A 27,898-nucleotide genomic window follows, 5' to 3' on the forward strand; every position below is an offset into this window, starting at 1 on the left:
TTTTCAGAAACCATTTTCTCCTGTTTTATTTGAACTAACTTAACTGAAACTAATCAACCATAATTTCATTCAGAGCACAAGCACAAAGTTAGGTAGTGATATAGATTTTCTCGTGCCTCCAATCAGAACAAAGATAATTCAATTCCTAAAAATTAAGAAAACAATCATTACAAAAACAAAGAAATATTTTTTGATTGTGAAAGTGCTTTCTGCTGGATCAATGTAAGAATGAGCAGGATTATGAGGGTGAGAGTTCCAGCAGTAAAGATTATATATGATCAGAGCAGGGTCAGGGGAACCATTGTGATGTTAGAAACCTGTCGTGGGGTCAGCCAGCAAAGGCTTCCCAATTTCTATCCCCTGCCCCTAATTCTGCTCAGGTCAGATGTGGTGCTCATCCCCCATGTGCCCCAATGCCCCCTCTGCCTGAAGTACAAAGCCTCTTCTCTCAGCTCTCCATCAAAACTCACCTTGAGTGGCAGGAAGGAGGCAGAGCTGGGATGCACTTCACACATCTTTATGTCTGAAATAGAATAAAAGCTCCATACAGGGCCATTTAAGACTGTGAGAGCTGGATGGTGTGTGTGACCTTGATGTACAAAATGCCATCTTCACTTTTCCATTTTCCTCCCTTAGCAGAGAATAATTACATTAGTGGGAGATTTCAATCCTAGAGCAAGCTGCTCCTCTGACACGAACAGGAATATTCTGGTGATTGATTTCAGTGGCTTTCAGATCACACTTGGGAATCCTGACCCTGGAATAATTCCACTGGGGTTACCTCAGGGTAACTTCCCATGAGAACTCTGGGGAGCTCCACAGTCTCAAAATGGGGTTGCAAGGTGTTGCAGAGGAAAATGTGACAGCATCACTGAGAGCCACACAAACACTGACATGGGTTTTCAGATTGCTATCCATACTGCTGGTGTGCTTATTTGATCCTCACCAGGACAAAGGTTAATGACTTTTGAAATGACAGGTTTGCTATTAGGAAGAAATTCTTTACTCAGGGAGTGGTGAGGCAGTAGAACAGGTTGCCCAGAGAGGCTGTGCAATCCTTTCATCCCTGGAAGTGTTCCCAGGTCACACTGGATGGGGTTTTGAACAAGCTGGTGTGGTGAAGTGTCCCTGCCCATGGTCAGAGGGGCTGGAACTGAGTGGCCCCTTCCACCCCAAGCATTCTATGACTCCATAACCAGCATAAGGTGAAATCCTGGCTGTAATCCTGAATCCAGCAAGGTGAGTCTGCTTTTATCCATGAATTATTTTGCCTTTCCTCACCACATAGACATATTTTAACTCTGTCATTTGCTTCATTCCCCATTCAGCACAGGAAAAAAGTATTTATTTATTGGTCTTGCCTCATACTGATTTGTTAATTATAAGGTTTAGCTGCTATATTATGTAAATTCATATAAATTGTGTAAAAAGGTTATGAGGAGAAAAGTAGAAAAGGAATGAAAATGCCATTGTTTCAATCCTGCTGCATTTTCAATATGGGCAGTATTTTACCTGGTAAATGACTATCTATTATGGACTGTGCTACATAAGTTTTTCTCCTCCTAGTACCCATTCAACAAATTAAATACCTTGCTGTGGGTTAAAGGCAGTGTCAGATCATGCTGTCTCTCAAGAGAAATATATAAATGGGCGGTTTTTTCACGGGAAAAAAATTATTCACATTCCCAGGCCATTAGGGAAATACCAGCAAAAGTTATATGGTGTTAAAAATATAGGAGTTGGGTTTGCAAGGCAGTGTTCAATCACTGTAGCCTTGAACAGCAGGTTAAAGTCAGGGAGGGAAGTAAATCCAGCCATGGCTCTTTAACCAGTAGAGCCAGAAGCATGGATCTTGTGCCAAAAAAAAATAATTTAAAGGGGAGGAAAGTAATTTCCAAAGCTTATTCAGAGATAAATAGGAAAAAAACTGACTAGATGTAGAGGTTCCAGCCCTCATGAGGTTGACAGGTATGGATGTAGCTCTGAACAGTCTCTGAGGATGTGAGGCAGGACCTGCCACAGTGCTGAGCACGCTGACCATCAGCCAGCACAGCATCCTGACATGACTCTGGCCCCACACCTGCAGGACTCTGGGCAGGCAGCCCAGGGGAGGGAGGATTTGTGAAAGAGTAAATGGCTTCCATCCCCAAATCAACCCCCAGATCAATCAAGTATGTGAATTAGCAGCATCAGGAATTCTTCCTCTGTGAGTAAAACCTCTAAACTGAGAAAAAGATCATAAGGAGAAAGAGTAAAGCAAATGGAGCCCATTGGAATAGCTGACCCACACATATTCCTGAGTTCCTTTGCTGTAGGCAAAGCTTTAAGTTAGCACTTTCTCTGGGCTTTTCTGTGAGGATTTGCACCTTCCTGTCATATACACACTCAATGCACACTCAGCACAACCTGCTGAGTTTTATTTAAAAAAGACCATTAATCTTGGCTGATCTTAACTTTCAGAACAAAAGTTCACCCTTGCTCCCATTCACATTTCACTTACTCCTGCAAGAAGATGATGTACAGCTTGGGGATAAATACAAGAGAGGAATAAAAGAGTATTTACCCATAAAGAGCATATGTAAAAATAAACACACAAGAAAAAGAGGTGGATATCTGCTTTTTTGTCACTGGATTTTGTATTTAACCACCTTAGAAGATGATCTTGTCCAAGTCCCCTGATCAGAGCCCAGTCAGTGACAGCAGAGTGCTCAGGGCCATCTACAGTCAGGTCTTCAAAACCTCCAAGGATGGAGACTGTGCAGCCTCTCTGTTCCAAAGTCTGACCACCCTCTTAGGAACCCAGTCCTGGAAACTACCTCCAGAATTACCACATCTGGCTCCTGCATCATGTAAGATCCCTCCCTTGTCAGCTGGTACAAATCCTGTTTGGCTCTGTACAACTCTGGTTTTATTACCAAGCTGTTCCATTTTTCTGATGGCAAGAAATCCTCCTGTTATTTCCAAGTCAAGTGTATTTGTAGACCATTTTCTCCTGAGCCACCACTTCTGCTAGTTCCTCCCAGGTGATGATCATAATTTATCATCATAATCCTTGATCATAAAGGCCTAAAGTTTTTGTTTGTCATTAATTCAACACTTTGATTCAAGTGTTCGTTGGTGGTTTTCTTCAGTTTTCTTTTTTTAATGAAATATTTTCCTTTTCCCCTGGCAGTTACACGTCTGCTGGAAGTCTGAAGTATTCTGGAAGTATTCAGACTCTGCAGCAAGTCTTAATACAGGTTCTAAGTATAAATGAAGGCCTTTAAAGGAAAAAAAAAAAAAGCCTATTTATTTAGATAAACCTCATCAAAAGAAGCAAGCTCATTTCTAGTTTCATAAGCAAATACACAGAAAATAGAATTCTTTCTCAGGCAGTACTTGGAAAATCCTGCAAACCTGCAGCTGGAAGCTCACTGAACACAGACACAAAGCCAGGCTGCAGTGGCTGTCAAACACCAGCAAGGGGAGATGAGGCTGCTCCAAAGCACTTTCCTACCACTTCCCAAGCACTGACAAGGTCAGGGTTTGTTTGCTTGCTTTCCTCTCCAAAAAGAAAGCCTCTGGTTTGCACACAGACTGATTCTTGCACAGGCATTTGACAGCAGTGTAATTGTAGCTAATAAACAGCGAGAGTTAAGTTTTGTTTCCTGTATTTCTGGGTTTCCAATTCTTTCTCTAAATGGAAAGCTCATGCTGGGAGGGTGATTGATAATGGCTCTCCAGATATCCCCAGCCCCCCATGCATGTACAGAGGAGAGCTGCTGGAAATGTTCCTAGTGCACACAGTGGGACAGTGAGTCACATAATTCAAATTTCCCCCCCAGATGATGCAGAGCCTTGGGGCAGGTGTACAGCCACACACAGCAGTGCAGGGCTGTGCCACCCTGTGCCACTGTCCTTCCAAGAAGCAGCTCCACAGGACACCCCTGGGGACAGACAGCGCCAGCCCCAGCCCCACACATCCACAGCCCGGCCAGAGAAGAGCAGCAGGTCCATGTCCCTTCCCTCACCAGTTCAAATCCCAGTCCCTCATGCACCTGAGCATGTGAAAGAGACAAGCACAGGCCATGAAATGCCTCGTGAAGCCTTTGTACCTTGTAATGGTTTCCTTGGGTCTAGCACCACCAAAGATGTGACCGAGCTGCGTCACCCTCTGTGCTGGGGCTGCACACTGATGAGCAAACCAGGTGAAAAAAGACATCATCTGCTACTACTGCATCTTCTCATCATTTCTGACTGGCATGAAGGCACAGAGGTCAGAACCTCTCCCTGGTTCAGCTACTCACAATGCACACTGCTCTGTGCATCCAACTCTGATGCCACAGAACAAGCACAACAGGGTTGTGACCCTTCTGTAGAGTTTATTCTGCAATAGATGATGAAGTCCTCCAGTATTTTCACTTTCACTGGTTGAATATAATATCACACAGGCCTGAATGCCTTGAGGACAGCCACACAGGATGCTGGAAACAGCACAAGTTCTTTAACACAGACCCTCAACTTTTATGCACTAATGAAAGGATCCATTTTTTGATCAATCCTTTATATCAGAGTTGCACTGCAAAAATATTGAATTCCTGGTCAGCTTCCACAATCTTCATTGTTTGATCAGCACAGATTGTGTGCATTATTACAAGACAAAAAAAAATCAATCAGTCAATGCTGTATCTTTCTTCCCTTTTTCACAATGGTATCACTTCATCTCCCCCCAGTGCTTTCAGATGTCTCATACAACAGCCTGTGAGCACCTCATAATCTTTAACATGTCTTACAACAGACCAGTGAGGTGTGACAAGTTTATTATCCCCATTAGAGGACCAAGCATGAGAAAAAAAAGTTTTTTTTATTCACCAAAGCCATTTAAAACCATTAAACCCTGACAGCTAATTCCCAGAGATGGCAAATAAAACACCATCAGCAAAGGGACACCAGTGGGACTTACTTTCTCAAGTGGAAGTCAGGGCTCTGAGCAATGTATAGTTGTAGATGGACACAACTTCTCCAGGCCTCAGCATGAAGTCTCTGTGGGAGCCAACACTCAGCCCAGTGTCAGGCTCCAGGTCAGTGTCTTGCCCACCAAACCATCTTCAGAAGGCAGGATTGGCAAAATGCTCCAGTGTGGAGGAACAGGATATGGAACCTACTCTGCTTCTGCAGACACCCAGAACTGTAGCAGTACACATATTGCCACTGATCTTAACCAAAGACTGATGATCTATTTTTGTGCAGTTAACATTTTTGCTTGTTTGAAATTTTGGGGAAACTCAGGAAATTTCAGGATTGTCAGCATTTGTCACCATTATTTTAAAGAGTCTCTTCCCATTCTTCCCAGAGCCTTACATTGCCATTCTGCACTTGCCACGTTCCCTTCCCACCTTGCCACTCTTCTGAGACCATCTGGTTTTCAAAGTGGAATAATGCCCAGGCTGAGCACCAGGGGAGGGGTGCACAGGGGACAGGGAGCAGGTTCAGTGGGTCAAACCTGAAACAGGAGTCCAGCTCCTCATTCCTACAAATGAAAGGCAGCAGAGTGCCCATCTAATGGGACACCAGAGCTACCTTAACCCCTAGGCAGGAGCTGCTGTCATGGTTTGCATACAGCGGCGTGGCAGAGTAGCTGGGTGTCCATCTCAATTATTTGTCTGGCATTCATTGTAACAGTAACTGAGAAGCCTCATGATCTTTCATGTATTTGTCCATATATCAGCCAGGTTCAGATGTTTAATTATGCCCTGTTTCATGGGAAGGAGCACCAAGGATAAAAGATATTGACAGCATGTCCCCAGCAACAAATTCAACACTCAAGAAAGTTTGAATTTTCTAAATCAGACACTTACAACTATAATTTCAGGGGTGGAGGATTTTATTTACTGAAAACCTACCCAGTACTCCAGGTGGAAAATACATTAAGATTTATGCTTGGATGTAATGCCAGTAATGCGAGAAGCATGGAAATATCTTCGTTGGATAGATGTTGGAAAAGTCTCCTTTCCAGCAGGCATGTGATTACTACAGCTTGTTCTGCTACAGCCACCAAACCAGATTAAATCTATTTACACATCCTTAATCCACCTCTACCTGAAGGAAAATGGTAGCTTGCCCAGGACAGAAGTAAAATTTTCAATAAATTGGAGAATTTATTTGGGTTCCAAAATACCTGGACACCTCCTGCACCTCAGCAGAACTAGACAAACTCTTTTCCATATCCAGTTGGAGATGAGAAGTCCAAAACTCTTGAATTCTTGCTGAATGAAGGCTGATTTTTCATGATTAAGTATTTACTAGATATCCCATCTAGATCACAAATCTGGCCTGAACATTTCCCTTGAAGCTAACCTTGAATGTCACAAAAATACTTAGGTCTCCTTGACCGAGTGATATTGTTTAAGGTGATAAAATGTGAGCAAAAAATTAATGGGCTGGTTGGTTACATGAATATTCCTCCCTGAAGTATTATGGTGACATTTCTTCTCTTAATGCCTCAGTGATTTTGTTGAAGTTGCTGAATATTGTCTTATGTATTAATTAGAGATTTGAGAGGGAAAAAGAAATGTTAAAAAAATAAATCAATTTCCTATCCAGGCCTTTCTGCAGCAACCTTACCTGCTGTCTGAGGACTCTACAATATGCTGAGGAAAAAAAACATTTTGCGGGAGCCTCTGGTAAAAATACAGGCAGCACTCCAGCGGGTTTCTAATAGCTCTGTGAGGAACAAAACCAGTGATAAATAGGTATAGCAAAGTTCTGGATGTATTTTCCAAGACCAGAGCCTAATAAATTCTGCACACTTAAGATACAAGCAGTTCACCAAGTCAGTGCATGTATAGAATCCAACACTAATTAACTGTGTGTGTGAACTTTGAATTGCTGAAAAAACATTTGTTGTTAATTTAATAAATCTTCATTAATGTGGCAAGTAGCAGTGACCATCACAAGAACAATTACAAATTGACCCTTTTCTAATCCTCATAATCCTGTGATGGAGAGATGCACCTAATTGGGCTCATTAAAAGTAAACATTGATTGCCAGGACCACTGGGATCCTTAAAGGGGCTGTGAAGTTGTGAAGAATCCCTGCATTCCTGATCTCCAGAGCAGCAGACATTGTTTGTTGCTTTTGGTCCACAAAAACTGCTGGCAGCAAGTAGTGCACAAGGCAGCAAGGAAGGGTGTGGGGCTACATTTACAGGTGAAAGGCCATAAATAGGGAACATTACCATGCTCAGGTCACTTTAACCTCAGGGTGACTGCTGGGGGATGCAGACCACAAAAAAAAAATGTTGAAATAAGGGAATTAAGGACCTCTGAACTGTGATTTATTATTGTTAAGACTTTGGGTCTGTTTCACCAACATTTTATGTTTTGTAAGTCATTAGCAACTGCAAAATGAGTGTAGGAAAACATGGGCAAATCAATAGTGTATTACATAGGCATCAGTAATTACATAGCAGTGGGGAATTGGATCTTGGGACTTTTCAATTATTTTCTGTTGCAAATGATGTACAGGCACCTTTTGGGAAATCATGTTTTGGCCAAACACTACATATTTGCTCAGTGTGAGTCAGTGTTATGGAGGTAATCAAATAATATGAATCTTTCTGGACTTAAAAATTCTATTAATCTCTAAGCCTCCTTTTCTGAGTCAAAGGCAAAAAAATGTCATTGGCTTATTACACAGCCTGAACATCATCTGGCTGGAAAGCCCATGTCATTGTGAGTGCTCAGACATAGCCCTGGACATCCAATTCAATGCACACTTTTCAGTGTGTAGTTTGCCTGCTTTTAAAGTCAGTCTCCAACTCTTTCTTCCATAGAACATGTAAACTTAATTAGTCTTTCTGTATTCCAGAGCTACACAGATATATGTGCACTTTGATGACATCTAAAAAATCTACTGCACATCAGAGGCACACTGGTAATAGTTTAAAATAAGTGTTCCTAATTTGCAAAAAAAAAGGACAATACTGTGACCTAGTGTGGATGTCACAGAGCAGCATCCAATGGGAGAGAGATATTTCACACAGGTAGATAGTGATAGGACTAGGGGAGATAGTTTTAAGCTAAAAGAGGAGAGATTTAGGTTAGATGTTAGAAAGAAGTCTTTACTGTGAGGGTGGTGAGACCATGGCACAGGTTGCCTAGAGAAGTTTTAGCTGCTCCATGCTTGGAAGTGTTCAAGGGCAGGCTGGGTGGGGCTTTGAGCAAGCTGGTCTGTGTAGAAGGTGTCTCTGCCCATGGCAGGGGTTGGAACCAGAGGGTCTTTAAAGCCCCTTACAACCCAGACTAGTCTTTGATTCTGTGATAAATTGAGTCCCACCCATTTGGCATGATCAGTGTGAGCACACACAAGCTCCAGTGTACTCTGGACCTGCTGATGTGCAGTCACTTGCTCAACAGCCAGAGTTGCATGTCCTCTCTGAGCCCTTTGCATTATCTACTGCCCTTAATTTCCTGCACCAAAAATCTCTTGGGTGGCTAGGAGCCACAGGAGGTAGTCCCAGTTTGTCCCACTGCTGTTTATGCTGGTGTCACAGAGGTGCACAAAGCCCAGATGCAGAGAATTCTCCTGCAGGGATGTAGCAGCTCTGCCTCCTCCAGGACACCAGGCAAATGCTTCTGAGTAGGCTGAGGTGGAAACGTGGGAGGCACTTCATGTTTCATTGGAGCTTGACTGCAGAAAGGAGTGGAAGTGTCAAAAAGGATTAGCGTGTCAGTGGTTAAAATGGTTGTGGCATGAAGGGACTGAGGGCTGCCAAAACCAAAATAACAAGAAAGTGTCTCTGAAGGCACTCCTGATGCACAGCTTTGACAGATGTGCAGCTCCTCGCTAGCAACCAGCGAAGACCAGGCTGCAACAACCTCTCTGGCCTGGGACCAGGAGGAGATTTGGGATGAATCCTGTAGGCATTTTATTTAAAACCAGCTCATTTGGTCAGATCAGAGACATTTCTGCCACTGCACCATTGCAACCATTGCAAGCAAAACGAATGGGGCTGAGCATATGAACACATCTTTTGCAGTTTTAGACTTTGGCAGGACCCAGGTCTAGTGGGTATCAGTGATTCTGTGGCCTTCAGCATGAGAATCCCACATAAGACTATCCCATGGCTGGAGTGTCTGCACTCTCACTGGAATATATCTGGGCAGTCACAGACTGCAGGTTTGGACACTTTTGCTGGGAGCTCACAGAGACTCCCACCACGGGCACTTGCTAGAGGTCAGTATTCTTTGACTCCTCTAGCTGATGTAGGAGAAGAAAGGTTTTATTCAGAAGACACCCTCAATTCAATTCACCCTCTGAATTCAACCCTCACCTTCCATGCTTACATGGGAAGTACCAGAAAAAGAAATTTCCATTCTGAGCATGCAGCAGTGCTCATCTATTCCTGTTCCCTCCAGTTCACCACCCTCACAAGAATTCTACTTCCATCTAGCATCAGCTTTGACCCAGAATTACCTCTTTTCACTCCCTAGTCTAAGAGCTGGGGAGCCATGAGCTGTGTTTGATATGGGCATCTCTGTATCTCTGCTGCATGTCTGCTGCCTGCCATGCATCCTGCTCTTACTTTCCATATTTTTACCTGCCTGGTAGGCAGGCTCTGAACCACTCACCAAGAATGTGATAGCCTTGAATGCCAGCTGGGATAACTTAGACAGCAATGAGACGTGCTTTTGGGGGACTTGGAAGATGAAATAACACAAAAAAAAAAAAAAAACAACAAACACAAAAAGATAAATGCAGCTTGCTATTATGTAACTTCTGTTTCTGCCTGATTTTTTTTTTGGAGCTGTTTTTCCCAGCAAAAATAGAGTGAAACCACGATGTTAGATGTGCATTCGAGCCTGTGTAGTGCTTGAACTCCCTGCTGCTTCATATTTATTAATTGAGAAATTCTTGGGCAAATTGCCACTCAGGCCTCACTGTTGATAAATTCAGGAGTTGTTGGCACTCCAGCAGCATGCAAAGAAGCTGAACAGGACTGATTACAGTGTGCAGCTCTATCTGCAGAAGGTTGATTATATGGTTTGCTTCCTAATTAAATATCTAAGCATCCGTTTACTGAGGAAAGTGAAATTGAGGAATTGTCATTTATGGCAGCCGTGTGTGGAATAAGAGAGCCAGTGTGAAAATTCCTGGACCAAAAAGACACTGTATTGGCCAAGCCCTCTCCAAAAAGCAGGCTGGAGCACAAATGCGTTTTTGCATAATGAACATATCCTAAACCTTGTCACTCACAAGAGTGAGATGAAATTGGACGTGGAAGAAGCAGTAAAATCAGCTTCTGTCTCAGCTTCTGGTGTGGGCTGGGATGGAGCTGTGCTCGTGAGCAAGAGGTGCCACAGCATCATTTTCTGCTGGCACATCACAGGGATGCAGCAGAGGGACTTTCTGAAATGGTGCCTCAGGGGATAAAAATCTCAGTTCCAGATATTACTCCTGAAGGATGGCGTGCAAGAGGCTCCCTGCTCAGAGGAGGAGAGGCAAGGGAGAGGGAGGGAGGGCAAATGTCTTCAGCAATGTCTTTTCTCTTGTTCTCTCAGTACTTTGTCACTCCCCCTTGATGCTGAATCACACATTTACAAGCATCCCCAAAAGAAATTACCAGATGGGCTCAGCAGGATATCTGGGAATGATTTCCCCCTTCACAACTACACATTAGGTCTCATCCTGATCTTTAGTATTTAGCAGCATTATTTCTAATGTGAATAATTAAAAATTAAAGTAAAATGGTGCTGTAGTTTTTTGTTGTTTTTTTTTTTTTTTGTGGAGTAGTTGTGAAAGCTAAAGGATGTTGCCATGAGAATAAATTACTATAAATTAGCCATCAATAACTTTAAATATGATTATTAGAACACAGGAATGCCTGAAAGGGGCTTCTGAAGGATTCTGGGCACTGAGAATTGCTACACTGTGTGAAGTCTACCACATTTAGAAATGGAATTGTATGATATGATTGCCTGTAATAGGGGACTGGATTTAATGCCTACTGCATCTTTTTCTTCCCAGTCAGCATTTAGCAAGTCTCCAAATTAATTTCTTCATTGTTGATTTTAAGGACTGTCATTTTGAGACAATACAATCTCCATTAATAATTCAATATCTTCTCTGGTCAAACAATGCCAGGGAAAAAAAGGTGACTAAAATGTTTGAGGACCAGAACTAAAACAAGCTTTTACTTCTTTTTATTTCACTTGGGTGAACTCCTGTCTTGTTATTGTTGTTGCTATCTTTCAGCTCAGCTCATCCTGATGTAGTTGATGGAAAATGTGTGAGTGAACAATTAGTGGAAAGAAAGGAAAGGCTGAACAGGACCAACATCACCAATGGTGATCCCAAAAATTATTATTCTGCTTTATTATCCTATTCAAGTTCATGCTTGGATAACTTGGGCCAAATCAGCACCTTTCATTGCATTTAACAAAGCTAATTCCATTTGGAGTCAAAGCCAGGTGAGGACCTACAGAGCTTCTCAAAAATCCACATGACCTAACCTCCATTTTCCTTATAGCCCTTTGGTAGAAAAAAGGCCACCAGACAAACATTACAGTGTCTGTGGCACAGCAGATGGTATTTGCAAAAATTAAGAGAATGTTATAAGCATGAAATTATTAGGAAAAGACACAATCAATACATAGGAAATGCACAGAGTTTAGCTGCAAATTTAGAGGTGAGAAGAATATAAAGCATTTCAGAGATTAAAAGAAATCACAAAAATAAACAAATTGCATAGTACTGGACTATTAAATATTATTACTCTACCAAGAACCCAAATTAAGTAATAGTGGAGGTTGACTATATGTGGCTTTGGAGACCAAGACTGAAGAGCAAGTTTCTCTAAGAATAAGTAGGGGCACAGAAGCACAAATGGTTCAGTAATTCCCAAGGAGCTGGTTGGAGCTGATTGTGCTATTTAAGCTATGTGTCTTATAGGTTACTAATGTGAGCAACAGTCTGCCTGCTGCATTTTAAATTACCAGCCACTGCCAGCCCATTGTTTTATGTGATTCCCCCTCTGAACAGATATATTTATTCATAAATAGCTGGCTGTTTAGTGAGTCTCCCTCTGCTTTTGGAACTCACTAAACCATATATTTCCTCAGTCAATTTGCACCAAACTATCCCTGTATGAGCTGCTGTGAGCTCCATTCAGTGAGCCAACAGTGGGTCACTATTTAGATTAGATTTTAGGAAGGAGTTCTTTACTCAGAGGATGGTGAGGCAGCTGAACAGGTTGCTCAGAGAAGCTGTGAATGCCCAAGCCCTGGAAGTGTGTAAGGCCAGGTTGGATGGGGCTTTGAACAGTCTGGAAGGTTGGTGGATAAACCACTACCTATGATGGGGAGGTAGAAATTATATAGGGTTTAAAGTCTCCTCCAACCCAAGCCTTTCTGTGACTCAATGACCTATGAAGCCTGAAATAAGGCTGTCACTTAAATTCTGTCACTAATTTTTTCTGCTGGTCACCAGACCTCTGTCAAGAGCAGAAGGGCTCCACAGAGGCATTAGAAGAAGCAGAAGGGTTAAAACTCCAGTGTGTTTATTGCATGCTGCAAAATGTTGTTACCTGAGGTTACCACAGGTCTCATTGGCTTCTTGAAAAAAAAAAAAAATTGCTTTTGGCAAAGGAACATTCTGGTGAAGGGTGAATTGCAGAGGTGACCTGGTGGTTCTCCACAGATGCCACCAGAGCTGGGCATATTGAATTAATGTTCAATACAGTATTGGACAGAACTAATGCTCTATCACAGCACAAGGGACCCACATGGTTTTGGTGTTGTAGTCAGCAGTGGTGTCAGTGAAACAGAGACTGGCACAGGGCATCTGACCCTGGCCTCCCTCTGTGCAAGGGCACCGTGCTGAGCCCAAGGACCAGGAGCAATGCCAGGGCCCCAAGAGCAAGAGGCCACCTCTCCATTGCATAACCACCAGGCAAGGGGATAAAAGTAAGAAGGAGAACCCATCCATCTTTTAATAACAAGCATTGTAGCTACTCTGAGGCCTGGAAGGTGACAAAGTCATCCTAGGAGTGATAAGACTCTGCCAGAGGATGTTTGCCATGCCATGACAGTGCATCCAAACCTAAAAACTTCATCACACACCACACTCAGCCAGGAGACAAAGTTCAGATTAAGAACTTCACAGTCTGCATTGAAAAAAGCAGAGCTATCATTGGGCTGGTAAGGCTAAGGATTAATTCTTGGTTTTATTCTCTTTCACTTGTGTCCTGCATTTGAACAAGAGTTGAATGCTTGGTATGATGAAGGGCTCAGCACACAGCATACATTTCTGTGCTGAGTTATTACCTCTGGTGCCTGGAGCAAAAGTGCCCCCTGGGATGTTTGACAGGATATAATGTCTGACTTGATGATGGAAACAAAAGAAGTCCTCTCCATGGCAGATTTAGGCTCTTGAATTTACTGATAATGCACTCTCCTCCAATAAATCACAATTCTACTTCACCCACTCAGATGTCAGTTCTGTGCACTGCTGACATATGTGGAAATGCAAACCTCCCATAAAAGTAAAAGAAAATGTAAGTTATATTCTGACAAACAAAGAGAGACTTCAGAATGGGGGGAAAAGCCTTGGTTTACATTTAAAATTAACTCTCTGAGACAAAGTAAGAGAGAGATTGAAACAGAAAGAGGCGCTGGTGCAGGGCACATGCAGCTCACCTGGGTTAGTTCTGCACTGAGGCTTCAGTGTGGGGTCACTTTTCCCTTTGGTAACCCCTCCTTGCCTTTCCCCTTGCAGCCCAGAAAATTCACCACAGAGAATTCACATTCAGGGCAAGGTCACCCCAGAGAGATCTCCCCCTCCCCTGCCCCAAGCAATATGTATTAAAATGTCATTCTGGCCTTCAGGAAAAGCCATTTTCTCTGCCTTAGTGTAGGGTAGGTCTGATCCACCATTCTGGATGGAGACATCTGCATCAGAGCCAGTCCTCCCTGCTATGGAGAGAGGAAAAGGCATCTGCAGGATCAGATTCACCCACAGCTTATTTATTTTAGGATTTTTAATTAATGTGGATGAATTGCCCCTAAAAGCACATGTTTGTCTCCTTGACTGCAGTGGGGACTGGGGTGATGTTCTGGGGCACCTGCATGGCAGCAGAAACCTGAGCAGCTGAATCCTGACTTTGCAGGAGAGTGACAGAAAATGTTTCCTGCACTGGGGGAAGTCCTACACAGGGTGCAAGTACCCATGCTTTTGCTCCATCCAGATGAGCAAGGATTTGCCAATTGGTTGATATGAAGGGGAACTGAACTTTCTTTTTGCATCTTTTCCACTTTATGCTGGTAAGCATGGGAAGAGGCAGGAGAGAAAGGAGGGGGGTGCTATGCTTAAGGCATGAGAGCTCATTTGGGATAAGAATTTTGGGAAATATGCAGAAGTCCTGGCCATTTCAGACAGAGCACTTGAACCCTCACAGCCTGCAGTTCCCAAGGCAGCTGAACACGGTCTGTGCCCAGCAGTGGAGCCACTGACACTGGCTCCTGCTCTGGCCCATTCCTACTCAGAGTGGAACCCAGTCCATGTGTGTTCTCAGCTACAAAAAACTCAGATATTTGACCTAATGTAGGCATTGTGGCTCCCTGTAGAAAGCTATTAGCTCCCCCCTAGGCCAGGGAAGGGGTTATCAGTTCATCTGTTTTAGAGCTCTTGGAATGGGATGAGCTTGGTGTTCTCTGGGACTGCCTGCACCCCTCCTGGCTGATTATCCCATTTGCTAAGGAGGATAAATGCCTCTAAATGAAACTCAGCAAAATACTTAGAGCACTTTGAATGCCTCCTGTAGAAAGCAAATTGAGGGCAAATCTAGCCTATCCACACACAAGATGGCAATCCTTGCTTGATGGGAAAACACTCTGCTCTTTCCTGTTATCCCAGTCCTTGCAGGGAGTCTGGGAGGTGATGGGGGCTTCCCAGCTCTCAGTGAGGGGAGCCTGGAGCTGGAAGCCCAACAAACAGAACAGGCTGAAGAAAACCAGGCTGTGTTAATTTATCCTGGGGTCTCAGCTCTCCTTAAATCAGCAGCCTGTACAGCCAGCCACAGCCTGCTTGCATGTTCCTATATATCAAACAAGAATGAAATGTTGACAGAAGAGCTGGATTTCATGCACTAATTCAAGAAGCAGCCTGGTTGAAGAGATGTCAGATGTCAAACTTAATTCCTCCATCTCCCATATTTCAGTGGCAAACTGGGACACAGTCAGCTTCTCCTAACACAGGGCAGGGTGTGCAGGAGCTGGGGTGATGTGCAGGCTCAGGGTGCTGGCCAGGCACAGCTGAAATGCAAAATCCCTGACCCCTCCATGCACTGGCTTTGTATGGGGAAGGAGTGTTTGTGTGACAGATGAGAGCTGCAAAGCAGGCAGGTCAGCACTGTAGTGAGGGTCAGGGCTATTTCAATGGCTGTAGATGCTCTAATTATAGTGCTGGGAAGGCTGGAAGCTGCCAGGTTCGATATGGGAATAATGCGACAAGGAGATTGCAGAGTGAAGACACTTGTTGTTTTGTTCTTGGTTGCTTAACTCAGGGACAAAGCCTTTGAGGAAGGAAAAGCAAATTTAAGGTTATAACTCAGTCCCAGGAACATTGAACATAGATATATAATTAGACAGGAAAAAAAAAAAAATCAAGGCAGCCTTGTGTTTATTGCACTGGCTCCATCTCCTGTGCTTTTGGCACTGCGTGCTTCCAGCTGAGCTCTAGCCAGTTGACTGAGTAGTTAAATATCCTTCAGCAGCATAAACAGCTGAGGAAGCCCTGCTGCTCACTCACACACAGAGCCTTTGGAGGGTGCTCAGGCAAGTACATGGCTTTATATTTATTGCACTACTCCTCTTTGCTACCTGCTCCACACTCTGCTCTGCCTCGCTGCAAAACTTCTGCAGGTCTGCTCTTCAGTGTTACAGGATTTATAGCAGCATTTCCCACAGGTTCTATGATCTGATTATGCTTAGGGTGCTTTCCCTGGATAGTTGTGAGCTGCACAGCCTGCAGAAGCCTTTGCTTGAAGTGTCTCAGAGCAGTCACCTGCCCCTGGTAGCAGGGGAATTTTAGGAGGTGGGATGAGCAGTAAGCTGGCCCCACCACTCAGCTCTGTTGTGTTTATGACAGGGTGAGTCACTTTGCAACCTGGTGCCTCTGTTTCCCATTCAGACAGATGGAAAAATCAGTACAGAGGCATAACATATTCTTGGACACTTTGGCCAATACAGCAATCAGAAATAGATGTCTCAAAATCACTCACAATGTACTTCCTGGGACTGCTGCCTGCCTGTCTGCACCAGCTTTCTGTGCCTCGCTGTTCCAAGTCTCCCATCTTAGAGATCCTCATGCCTCCACAACACACCTCCACCTCTCATGTGCTTCAGCAGCATCTCCTCCAACTATATTTTTTTACTAGCTCAGTGGAGCATATTACCTCCATTTTCTTTCTCCCCTGCTCCTGGGATTCCTCCTGTTAATTACTTCAGCTTCTGCAGCTCCCCAGCCCCTCTCCTGTGCCCACCACAGCAGCCAAGGTGCTGCCTGCTCCCCCATGGCTAGATCAGTCAATGATTTCCCCCAGCTATTCCTGCTGAGGAGAGAGGTTGTTTATTTCCCATTTTTTCTGTAGTTATGTGAACATTCACATCATGTATGGTGCTGGGGTTTTTTTAGGGTTTTTTTTAAATTTAAAAAGTAGGAAAGAACTGGCAGACAGTATCTGGTGTAATGCCAGAGCATTGGAGCATATAGGACAAGTTTTGATCTGTTTACTCTGGTACTATTCCTCAGGCAGGGATCAATCACTTAAAATCAGAGACACTGTAAATAATTTACAGTAAATACAGCTAAAATCAACTACACTGATACCCTTTTATTTTATCCAAGATAGGGTTTAGTCAAATCCAAGTCAAATTTATCACAGATGTAACTCCAGTAACAGCAGTAAACATTGGACAGAGAAGAACTCAGTTCATTTGCTTTACCTTTCCTTATTTGTGGAAACTGAAATACTGCTAATGCAAGCAAAAGTGCAAGGGAGGGTACAAGCTCACAGCAATCCCCCCTCCATGGTCACCATGGCTATTTGTGATCTGTTTCATTCTATTTAGAAATTATTAAGCATATTGACCACAGCTCCGTATTTTGAAATCAAGAATGCAAAGAATCCATTTTTATTACTATATTAGCCTTTTTTATTTAACTCAGTAATAAAACTACTCAGCTGTATGGTGAAATCTCAATTAAAATTTGCCTCTCCAGAAGCCACAGAGTCAAATGCTCCAGCAGTTATTGAAGTTGGTTTCCCTGTAAAAGCTGTGCTGTTATCAGATTCTGTTATTCAGTACACATATCCCTGCTTTGCAGCAAGCATCGTTTCAGGAGGTGCTCTGAAAGCTTTCGGGCTCTCCCAATGATTGCTTCTCTTTTCTTTCACAGCAATTACAGGCTCTTCATTTAATTTCAATGGAAACTTTAGTGTTTTAGACCTTGCCCATGTAGCTGAATGCTCATCTCTGGATCTTATTTCCAGTGCTCAGGAGGACCGGTTTTGATGACCTAGTCTGATTACAGCATCTTTGACAGCTTTAAAGGAATTTGCCCTGGGGAAGAAGACAGCTGCTGCCCTGATGAGGGATTTTTCTGAGCAGGCCTCCCAAGCCAGACATGTCAGAGTGAGATGCAGCCTACATTTTTCATCATGACCAACAGGTATGTTTGAAAGAGGTTGTGTGTTTTAGGCTGCACAGGCCAGTGTGGAGAGAGCCTCTGTCGTTGAACTGCTTAACCTGTTCCTGTCAAAACACTGCGACTTCTTGGCTTCTTTTCCCCTTTTGTTCTATATTCAGCCTCTCTAAAAACTGTGGGCAAGGTCTCTGTGCTGGTGTAAAGTGGCATTGCTCCTTCTGCTCATGCAGACTGCAAGGTAGGAACAGCCTCTTAGCCAGTGTCTGCAGCCCTTGTACAGCTCTGCTCTTAAACAAGGCTGATGGAATTAAGCACATATTTATGAACAATAGTAGCCCTTATTAGGAGCAGCAACAATATAACTCATCAGACTTTTTAGAATTGAATCAGTATAAAAGCAATATGGTCATCTATTTTCCTAGAGCTCATTTATTCATAAATGTTGAAAAGAAGATTATCAACATTTCAAATCCCAAACAACCCATTTTACCTCCAGAAAGGAGGTCTGATCTGCTTAACATGGTATGGATCAGGAAAGTTCCATGTTCCCTTCCTAATGACATACTAAAACCTGGGAATTAAACTCTGTTTTGCTCGGATAAAGGACCTAGAATGAATGGATCATGATTCAGATGAGTAAGTTCTACAATAAAAGTTTTTGACAAGTATCTGAACGTACAAAATTCTTTATCTTCATTCTGGAGCAGCTACTTTATTTTTGGGGAGCAAATAAGTAAAGATTTCAGATAGAAAGGCCAGAACTACCACTGCATGAGCTGGGGTAGTGCCAAGATTTAAGAGAAATCATCCCCAAGGCATCTTCAGCCTTGGTTTTGTAAAAGAGATAAGTAGATAGCTTGGAGTTCTGTGACATGTTTGCTACATGGAGCACTAACTTCTCTCCAGTGCCAGCCCAGTTCTACCACATGCTGCCCCAAAATCAAACAATCAGACTCTGAACTGACAAGTAAAGGTGACAGCTACCAATGCCACCTGCTCTAAATTCTCCAAATTCCCTTTTTCCTCCTCTGTATTTTTATTTATATTTCATATTCCCAGGGGAAAACAAACAAACAAATAAACAAACAAAAAAACTAGGAAAAAAAAAAAGGAAGGAGTGCAATTTTACTGCCTTGTAATTTGATTTGTATTTGGTAAAGGCAAAGTTGCAGAGGGTGTCCTTTCTGAAATGACAATGGAGAGAACAAAAGAGAGCAAACACAACAGCTTTGATTAACCTGGCACTAAATCTCTGGCACTGATACTGGCTCACACTGGATCCTCCTGAAAAAGACATGACAGAGCAGTGGCTCCTGAGCATCCCTTGCTAATAACCTTTTGATTTGGGCTGTCAAATCTGCCATTGAAGAAGTTCACACTATTTCCCAGTTCTGGCATTATCTACATAGCAAGTAACAAACCTTGCCAAAAGCAGGAGTGTCAGGAAAATACGTTTCAGATCTACAGAGTAGATGTCCTGCCCCATCTCAAAGGCAGGAGAGAACTTCTGTGAAGGAGGAGTGGTGGTGTCACTTTTCCATCATCTTCACTTTAGAGTATGCTCCAGAAAGAACTTAATATTTTCCCAAATTTCCAAACACAGGAATAAATGCTAACTATAGGAACACTCCAGTCTCAAAACTTCTTCCAGAAACACTTGCTAGAGTGGGTATAATGCATGAAAGAGAGAATGCAAGACACTGCACCAGCTCAGTGTACCCAAAAGTCTTTGTCAGGGAACAGCCATGTAGTCAGAATCACATAATAGACCAAGAGCTCAGCTTCCATGCTTCTCCCTTCAGACACTATTATTTCAGCATCTCCACAGCTGTCCCACGAAGTTTCATTCCTTGCCTCTGCATTTCTCTGCCTTTAAAAGAAAAGGCAAAGTAATTGTTTCATTGAGGATTCTGATTGAAAGGCTCATACATTTAAGATTATGAAAAATATACTAATGCAAATGCTCCACATGAGAAAAAAAAAAATATTTTTGAGGCAGAGATGATTCTGACCAACCTGTTAATTTAAGCCGAGAGGTTTCCTGGTCCTGGACCAAATTTCTGATAAGGACAAAGGAGAGAATGGGGGAGAAAGTGAGACAGCTGAGCTGTTAGAAGGCAGCTAATAAGAGGCTGCATGTTAGGGGCATTGCACTTGAAGGTTCTGATTCAAACCTGCCAGGGGTCAAAGCCAGACCCTGTTTTCCCACTCTACTCTCAAAGCACATCCTGCCCTCAGCTCCCCCACTGTAAGACACAAATTGTCTTGGTGTGAGCAGGATCTTAGAATCTCTTGCAGGAATGCCAAAGGATGCTCTGCTTTGGGATGAAAGCACAACTTAAATATTCAGCTTGCCTCTGCAAAACATAACTGGCTTTCAACCTGACTTATCTGTATAGCCTGATGCCAACAAGTGTACTTTGATGTTCTGCCTGAATTTTCCCTTGCTTATTTTCTTTGCCTCAGCTTAAACTGAGATGAAATTGAATATAAACTCCAGAAGCTCTCAGCCAGTTTTGAAAATTGTGCCAATTACTTTTTGTTAAACCTATTTGTTTTTCTCTGAAATCACTAGTCTCCAGGGCTTGGAGAGGTGGAGGAGAGAGACTTACATACTAATTAGAAAAACAAATATCATCATTAATAGACTTAACATTAATGTAAAGCAGCTGCCGATGACAGAGGGATTTACCACTTTATTTTTATAATCTTTATCATCCAATATCATCAACCAATTGCTTTCCAATTCATGGGGTTTTTTACTCATTTGGACTCTTTTTACACTTCAATCTGTTCTTTTCTCCATTTTTCTGTTCTTGTTTCATGTCATTAATCTAATCTAATCCTCTTCCAAGGTGACACCACAAATGGAGCTCAAGTGCATTTTCATCAGTGCCCTCAAATCATGTTATGTGTCTTGGTGCTTTGTGATTCCTTTGGCTCCTTCCCATTCCTGTCAGCCCTGCTTGTTGCCCCTCTCAGGGCCAGTTTGGCATTAATGGCTGCCAGGTTTCTAAAATACTTTTTAGGTGCGAGACAGTGGCTCACAGAAGTCAATTGGAGGCTTTTGATATCTCGGGATTAAGACAAAACCACTAATCCCCTTTTGAGGCTGTATCCTGCAGTCATCCTAGCTGGATTTCTCTGCAGGTCAAAGCTCACCAAGGAATGTGGGCAGAAAGCCCCAGTGAACACAACATCAGGCACAGGGTGATTACTGCTAAAATTGAACTCCTGAAGATAATTCCACTTTCCCTATTTCTAAGGGGTTTTCTCTGCGTGCCTTTTCTCTTTTATGCCAGCTCAGATGTCCTCATGCTGGCAGTGGGCTTCTCCTAATTCACCTCATGGCTGCTGGCAGCCCTGCCAGCAACAGCAGCCCAAATGCTTTGGGCAGAAGTTACAGTTCCACTAGTTTTTGTTCCTAAAATACGATGAGTGTGTAACAAAAGTTGATTTAGAATGACCTCACTCATTCCAGCCCTGTTCATCTCCCACATCCCACATCAACAAAACTGACTGATTTGGAATCAGTGATCCAACAGCAGAAATTAGCATTTGGTTCCTTGGTAACTCTTCTTCGATCAATACATGTTTTACATTTTAGGCCCCAGTGACAGGATGATCAGAACAAATTAGAAAATCTCAGGTGGAATAAACCTAATGGCTGTGGGACATTTCTAAAATAAAAATGCCTGTTGAATCACAAATAATATCTTGGCTGCAATCTCAGGAGTCTAATTATGAAATGGATGTGGAATCAGTCTGTAATTATTTAGAAAGTTCATTTCAGCAGCCAGGAATTCTCTCTATGTTTACTATATATCATCACAAGTCCTCTGTGGTTATTTGTAGCATCTACTCAGAAAGACACATGAATAAGAGAGGCAATTTTAAGAAATGGAGACTTTTATAAGTCAATGAACTCATGGCAGGAATAAATTAAGACCAAATTCCTCAACAGAGTTAAATCACTTCCAGTCAGTCCAAATAGAGCTCTGCCCTGCAGCAGGGATGTTCTCACCATAATGCAAAACCCTGCAAGTCTTCTGCTCACTGCTTCTACCTTTGCCTTAGGAAAGAGCCCAGTTCAAAACCAGGAAAAGCCTGTGCACAGTGTGGATTTTAAACTGGTGCCACAGCCCCAGGAACACGATCATCACTTTGAAGGACTTGCTGCATGGTCCTCCTGTACTCAGCACTGGTGAGGCTGCACCTTGAATCCTGCTTTCAGTTTTAGGTCACTCACGACAAGAAAGATATTGAGGTGCTGGAACAGGTCCAGAGAAGGGCAGTGGAGCTGAGGAAGGGTCTGGAGCACAAGATTGTGAGAAGCAGCTGAGGAAGCAGCTCCAGTTTTGACTGGAGAAAATTAGACTTAGGGGAAACCATCTCGCTCCCTAAAACTACCTGGAAAAAGATTGTAGATGGGAGGTGTTGGCCTCTTCTCCCAATTAACAAGAAATAGAACAAGAGGAAAAGGCCTCAGATTGCACCAGGGGAGGTTTAGATTGGATAAAAGGAAAAACTTCTTCACCAAAAGGGTTGTCAGGCACTGGAACAGACTGCCCAGGGAAGCCATCACAATCCCTGGAGGTATTTAAAAGACATTTAGATGTGGCACTTGGGGATATGGTTTAGTGGTGGCCTTGGCACTGTTGGGTTAACAGCTGGATTCACTGACCTTAAATATCTTTTCCAACCAAAACCATTCTGACATACTACATCTGCAAAGGGGGTCATGACTCTGCCTTCAGAAGTGAGTTCTGCTGTGATGGAGCAGATGGCCACGTGCAGTACCACCACCCCAGCCCAGTTTTTACAAAGGTTAGCAATCCAGGTCCTGGTGCATGGCCCAGGTCTGCCCACCTCACCAAAGGGGTACTGAGAAATCTGTGTGACCATGAAAACTTCCAGCACAGGGTAGGAATAACTGAAGGGCAACAAAATCCTGTGGGTCCTTCATGGAGCAGCACAGGCACGGTTGGTGCTGCACTTTGCACTGACCACAACTGCATTTTCTTGGGGAAAAGCACCCCTGGATACACAGCTCTCTGGCCACCACAGGAACTAACAGGTATACAGGAAGGAAATCTGATTGCTTTCATCCTGGCTGGTTACACACACCAAGTGTTGCCAGATCATCTTCCCATTCAGTGCTCTGTTTCCATTATGCTTTGCTGTTGCTCTTTTGTTTTACCAACTCCACGAAAAAGCCACATTTTGGATTGACCACCAGACAACAGATTAATCATGATCCTTCTCGATGTGGAATGGAAACATGAAGTCCAAAGAGCTGATTTCTGTCTTGAGTCAGGGATTTACACAGTGCTTTCTTTACTGCAAGGTTGAGGAGAAGAAATGGTGCTATATGACATCTCATGGGTGTCCCATAAGTTCCAGCAGTAAATCTGTTTCTCCAGAGGCAGAAAAAGGAAGGAGGCAACAGCCAATTATACTCTGTGGTGCAATTTGCTGTTTTATTTCCTGATGTACTCCCTGACTAGTGGAAAATCACTCTTGGCAAACACAAAACTTACCCTGCTTCCAAAAGGTGCATCTCTAAATTATTAATCAAGAGCACACAGAACCGTGAAAGGTGGAATACTGAACAAAGGCTCAATTGACACTCTGGAAGTTGAGGAAGATATGGAAGACTCCCCTCTAATTTATTTATTCCTTTTCTGTTCTGTTATCCTGATATGCTGCTTCCAGTTACCACTGCACCCCACACTGTATGGTATTACGTGATTTTGTTTTCAGATTGTTGGAGATAAAGTTACTTCATTATTAATATATATGCACTGTGCATATCCATAAATATTGAATATAGACGTGTGTGTGTGTGTGTAAACCTACTGGAAGTGTTAATAGTTAAGATAAACGAAGTCCATTATTGCAATGAGTGACTATTTCTATGACCCTATTTGCAATAAAAGCAGATTCAATGATATGAGAAAATTGCTAGGTTTCAAAATAATTGAACCAGGCCAGACGAATCCCCACAAAGGCATCATTTACAAAGTACTTTGCTTGTCTAAAATATTTATTCCCACAAAAGGAAATGGAAAAAGAGTTCATATGGTTACACAGCTATCCTCTGAGTGTAAAATTGTTTTATCATGTTACGTTTATTTCCTAGACATCTTCCACTGAGGTATTGCAGAAAAAATACTGGCTGTGCAGTTAATTCCTTTGTGTGGACTGCTCATATTTATTCTCTGGGAAGTCAATCACGTTTTGTTTAGGCATGTTTTGTTTTTCTGCTGAGCAAACACTTAAGCAACCCTTTTCTTGTAAAATCTTATTTGCATATAAAATGTGCACCATTCAATGTCAGTGCTACACAGAGAATTGAAATGTTTTTGCTTTCTCTCCTATGTACATGGAAACTAGTGGATTTCTTGCTAAAAATGTTGGTGTTGCTCTTTAAGACTGTATTATATTGTTCGTGTTTAAGGGCTACATCAGTAGTTATAAATAATTTTAGTTTGCCTTTTATTGAAAGCCTGGATAGATTTTTACTATAAAATGTTCACAGCAAAATTATTCCAAGCAATCTACAGACAAAGAATTACTCCCAGCAATTATCCACTGAATAAATCTGAATAATGAATACATTGACAAAAGTCACTATCTATTTGTGAACAATTAGCTGAAAGAAATAGAGGTGACACTCACAAGCTAAATAATTCATTTATGAATTATTTGTCCAGCTTTGTTTCTGACATACTTTGCATGAAATTAGATCAAAGCTTAGATGAAAAATTACTTTAAAAAGAAGGGCAATATTAAAGGAAATTCTTACAGCTTTTAATGTAGAAATCATCCCACTCTTATTTATTACCAGTGATTTCAGAGGCTAGAGAAGTTATTTTCCTGGATTCTTTTACTTTAAGCATTGGGCTGTATTTTATTCCTAACATATATCCAATTTTAGGCTGTTAAACTACAATCAAAAGCACTTAGTATGAATGGAACTCCCTGTCATGAGATTTGAACTCCTGACATCTTTATCCACTGAAACTTGAGTGCCCAGGTAACTACTAATTATTCAAGCATTTACAACCATTACTATCAATATAATTAGCACATCTTGAGATAAAAGTGAGACTGCCACTATGAAATTATCATCCCTGGCATTTAGGTAGCAATCTTTCATGAAAACATTTATAAGCTGCCCAATTATTTTTCAATCAAATGAATAAAAAAAGAATTGTTTACATTTAAGGTGAATCTAGAACTGAAAAGAAATGGTTTCTGGCATGAAAAATTATAACTGTCTTCTCCATATATCCATTTCTTGAATAGAACAAACCCCATCAACTTCTGCATTGGTGGTTTTTTGTTTGGTTTTTTTTTCTTTTTTTTTTTTCTTTTTTTTTTGTTTTTTTTTTTAATTACAAAAATATCTTTGACCAAATACTTCAAAAACTGTAACATTTTCCTTTGAACAAAGCCAGGTTCAGTGAAAAAGACATGAACAAGGTTTTTCATCAGATCTAAAAGTGCATTGCCCCACTCTGCAAGAATAAGAAGCTCCACAATACCTTCTTATGTGCCTTGCTGGGTGACACTAATAAAAATAAATGAGACCATTCCCATGGACAAAGTCAAAGCTAGATGAGGACCAGAGTCTGAGTTCCTTAATCCCAAACTTCATCAGTTTTGCTGGCCAAAGCGGGCAGGTAAATTCCTTTTATATGAATTAATAGCAAGTGGTTATCACAACAGGAGGAAGGAAGAGCCAGAGAAGCCAGGGACCATGGTCTGACAGGTTTTGTCACCTTTCTGTCTAGGATCTACTATGAACAAAATTTTAAAGACTGTCTTTTCCCCCACCAAAACCACCCTAGATTTCCTGAAATAACCCCTGTGGAACACTTGCAGGACACAGCAGAGAGGGGATTTTGGAAGCATTTCACAAGGCCTGCAGCAGTGAGCTGGTTTCAGCATGAGGAAAAGCCCTCCATCACCCCAATGCACAGGAAAGAGAAGGTAAGGTAACTCTTTTCAGGGGGCTTTCAGGTCTGGTGCATTCAGTGGAGAGCCCTAGACCAGCAAAATCTGTTCCTGTCCACATGGATGCTGATGGGCAGCTCTAAGGTCAGGCTAGAGGACAATACACCCATGCAGAGGCTGGGCTGCACAGAAGCTTCCTCTGTTGCTCTGGTCCAGTTCTCTGGGGGAGGATCCCAACCTTCTCCATCTACTCACCCATTCCCCACATCCCTGAAAGGAAGTGAATAAGTAGTGAAGCCCAAAGAGCCACAGAGCAGCTGTGCCCTCTGGTTCCCAGTGCCTGTATGAGCATCTTGCCACCCTCTCTGCACTGCAGAACAAGGGCCAGCCTGAACATGACATGGAAATATCCATCCAGCCACCTGCAATAAAGCCAAACCATGTAAACAGCTACAGGAAAACAAAAACAAAAAAACAACCGAACAAACAGAAAAACAACAACAACAAAAAAAGCTTGTGCTTGCAGGGGCATCAAACCAGTATATTTCAGCAATCATGTCAGGTATTTCCAACTGGAAATTGTATATTTGATGGTGCCCAGCCTTCAGCATTTGACAAGGGCCTGTTAAAGTCTCTTGAACAGTAAATAACCTCTCTTTTTATCAATAATCTTATTAGAATATGAGTAGAAATGTCAAGTGTTTAAATCCCACTTTATTGCTATAATAATAGATTTAATTTGTAAAACATATAAAGTGAGGCCATAACTGTTCTGGAGGGAGATATTTGTCATCCCACTATATTTATATAATTTGCTGATGACTTTACCCACATATTTTGAATGGAAGAAGCATTAAAAGCCATCCCACTTGCAAGATTTTTGTGACTGGGAATGGATTCCGGAATGGAAACCAACATGATCACAGAAACGCAGCAATCGCTGTTAAAAATCCACCCCCAGCTTCACATTCACGCAGAACAAATACGTAGGTGTTTATCTGTGACTTGCTCCATTCAGGCTCCCTTCTGCTGCCAGAACAGCCCTGCTTCCAGCTGCACAGCCAGTATTATCACTGGGTGCTATTTTTGGCTCCTGAGTACATCTCATCCTTCCCACGGCAGCCCTGGTACGAAGGGCACAAACTCTTCTTTCCACTCCTCGTCCTCCGCTGCCGGCTCCGTCCCCGCTGCTCAGGGGTCTCCGGACGCTTTTCCCTGGTGCTTCTCATTTTCTGGGCAAGAGGTTTTCCATCCAAAGCTTCATGTGGGAGGCTTCATGTTGGCATCCAGAGTACATGTCCCAAATATGTCCAGCCTCACTTTCTGATCCTAGTGCCAAAGAGCTGCAGGTAAGTAATCTTCTCATGGGTGATGAAGTCCCTGCGTCCAGTGCCTGGAGCTTGTTACAAATGGGTTGTTTTTAGGGTCATACCATTTCCCAGCTATCACTTTGGTAGGTTTCCAGCTTTGTCACAGTATGTTAACACCAGATTTCTGTCTGAGGGGACAGTGCTTTGTTCGTTCTGACACCGTGGAGCTTTGATTTCTGTAAGTTAATAAACTCTAGTGAATATCATGAAATCACTTCCTTTTTAAGGTCTTCCTTGGCTGGGTGTTATCCAACCAGGCAGTTCAATGTTTTTCTCTTCTGATGTGTTGTCCCTGCTAAGTGTTTGGAAAAGCTCATATGGGGCAACAGCTGCACGTGGAGTTATAAATCTCTTCAAAGATAAGGTTCAGTTTCCTTGGTTGTGCCACAGGAGAAGCCCTTATAGCTATAACCACCCCCGGCCTGAGCTAGGCTGTGTCTCCCTAAACCTGTTTCATTTTACACAGAATAATCAAATATTCATTATGTGAGTAAGTGTGTGTGTGGCTGTTGCAGAGGGATTGGGGTGTTCACCTGGTAGATGAGAGACCCTGCTCCCAGTGACCGCTCCAATGAATATTTAAGTATTACATATTAAGTATTCATTGGAGCAAGGATAGGAGCAGACTTCTGCCACCCCCAAGGGAGTGCCCAAACACGAGGCCGTAAAGTCATTCTTTCTTTCTTTCTTTAGCTCAATGAATATTTAATTATTCAAGGCCAAACAAGACAGCTCCAGTGGCAGAGACTGAGATTCCCTGCTCCTGTGTGTGCACCATAACCCTGACGATGAGAGCATGTATATAAGATGCAATTTTGTATTTCTTTGGATTCAGAAAGAAGTGAAATCCAGGTTTTCCCTAACCTGAATAGGGCTTCCA

General features: G+C 42.5%; 1 protein-coding gene across 10 annotated transcripts in view; it reads left to right on the forward strand.

Moving 5' to 3' along the window:
• Nucleotides 1–1,061: 1,061 nt before the first annotated feature.
• The window catches only part of C5H14orf180 (chromosome 5 C14orf180 homolog), a 37,575-nt gene continuing 10,738 nt past the window's right edge, over nt 1,062–27,898 (forward strand). Inside the window, exons 1-4 of one of the 10 annotated variants that reach the window (XM_085580825.1) lie at nt 1,062–1,239; nt 17,532–17,710; nt 24,627–24,725; nt 25,577–25,684. In XM_085580825.1, coding sequence (XP_085436951.1) covers nt 25,667–25,684 — 18 coding nt within the window. In that variant the 5' untranslated portion in view covers nt 1,062–1,239; nt 17,532–17,710; nt 24,627–24,725; nt 25,577–25,666. Of the gene's footprint in view, nt 1,240–15,660; nt 15,814–17,531; nt 17,711–24,626; nt 24,726–25,576; nt 25,685–25,746; nt 26,998–27,898 lie in introns of those variants that run through there. The other 9 variants (XM_085580830.1, XM_085580826.1, XM_085580828.1 and 6 more) reach the window with 9 other exon arrangements.

The sequence above is a fragment of the Lonchura striata genome, chromosome 5, assembly GCF_050655825.1.
Source record: "Lonchura striata isolate lonStrDom1 chromosome 5, ASM5065582v1, whole genome shotgun sequence".
NCBI classification, from domain to species: Eukaryota; Metazoa; Chordata; class Aves; order Passeriformes; family Estrildidae; genus Lonchura; species Lonchura striata.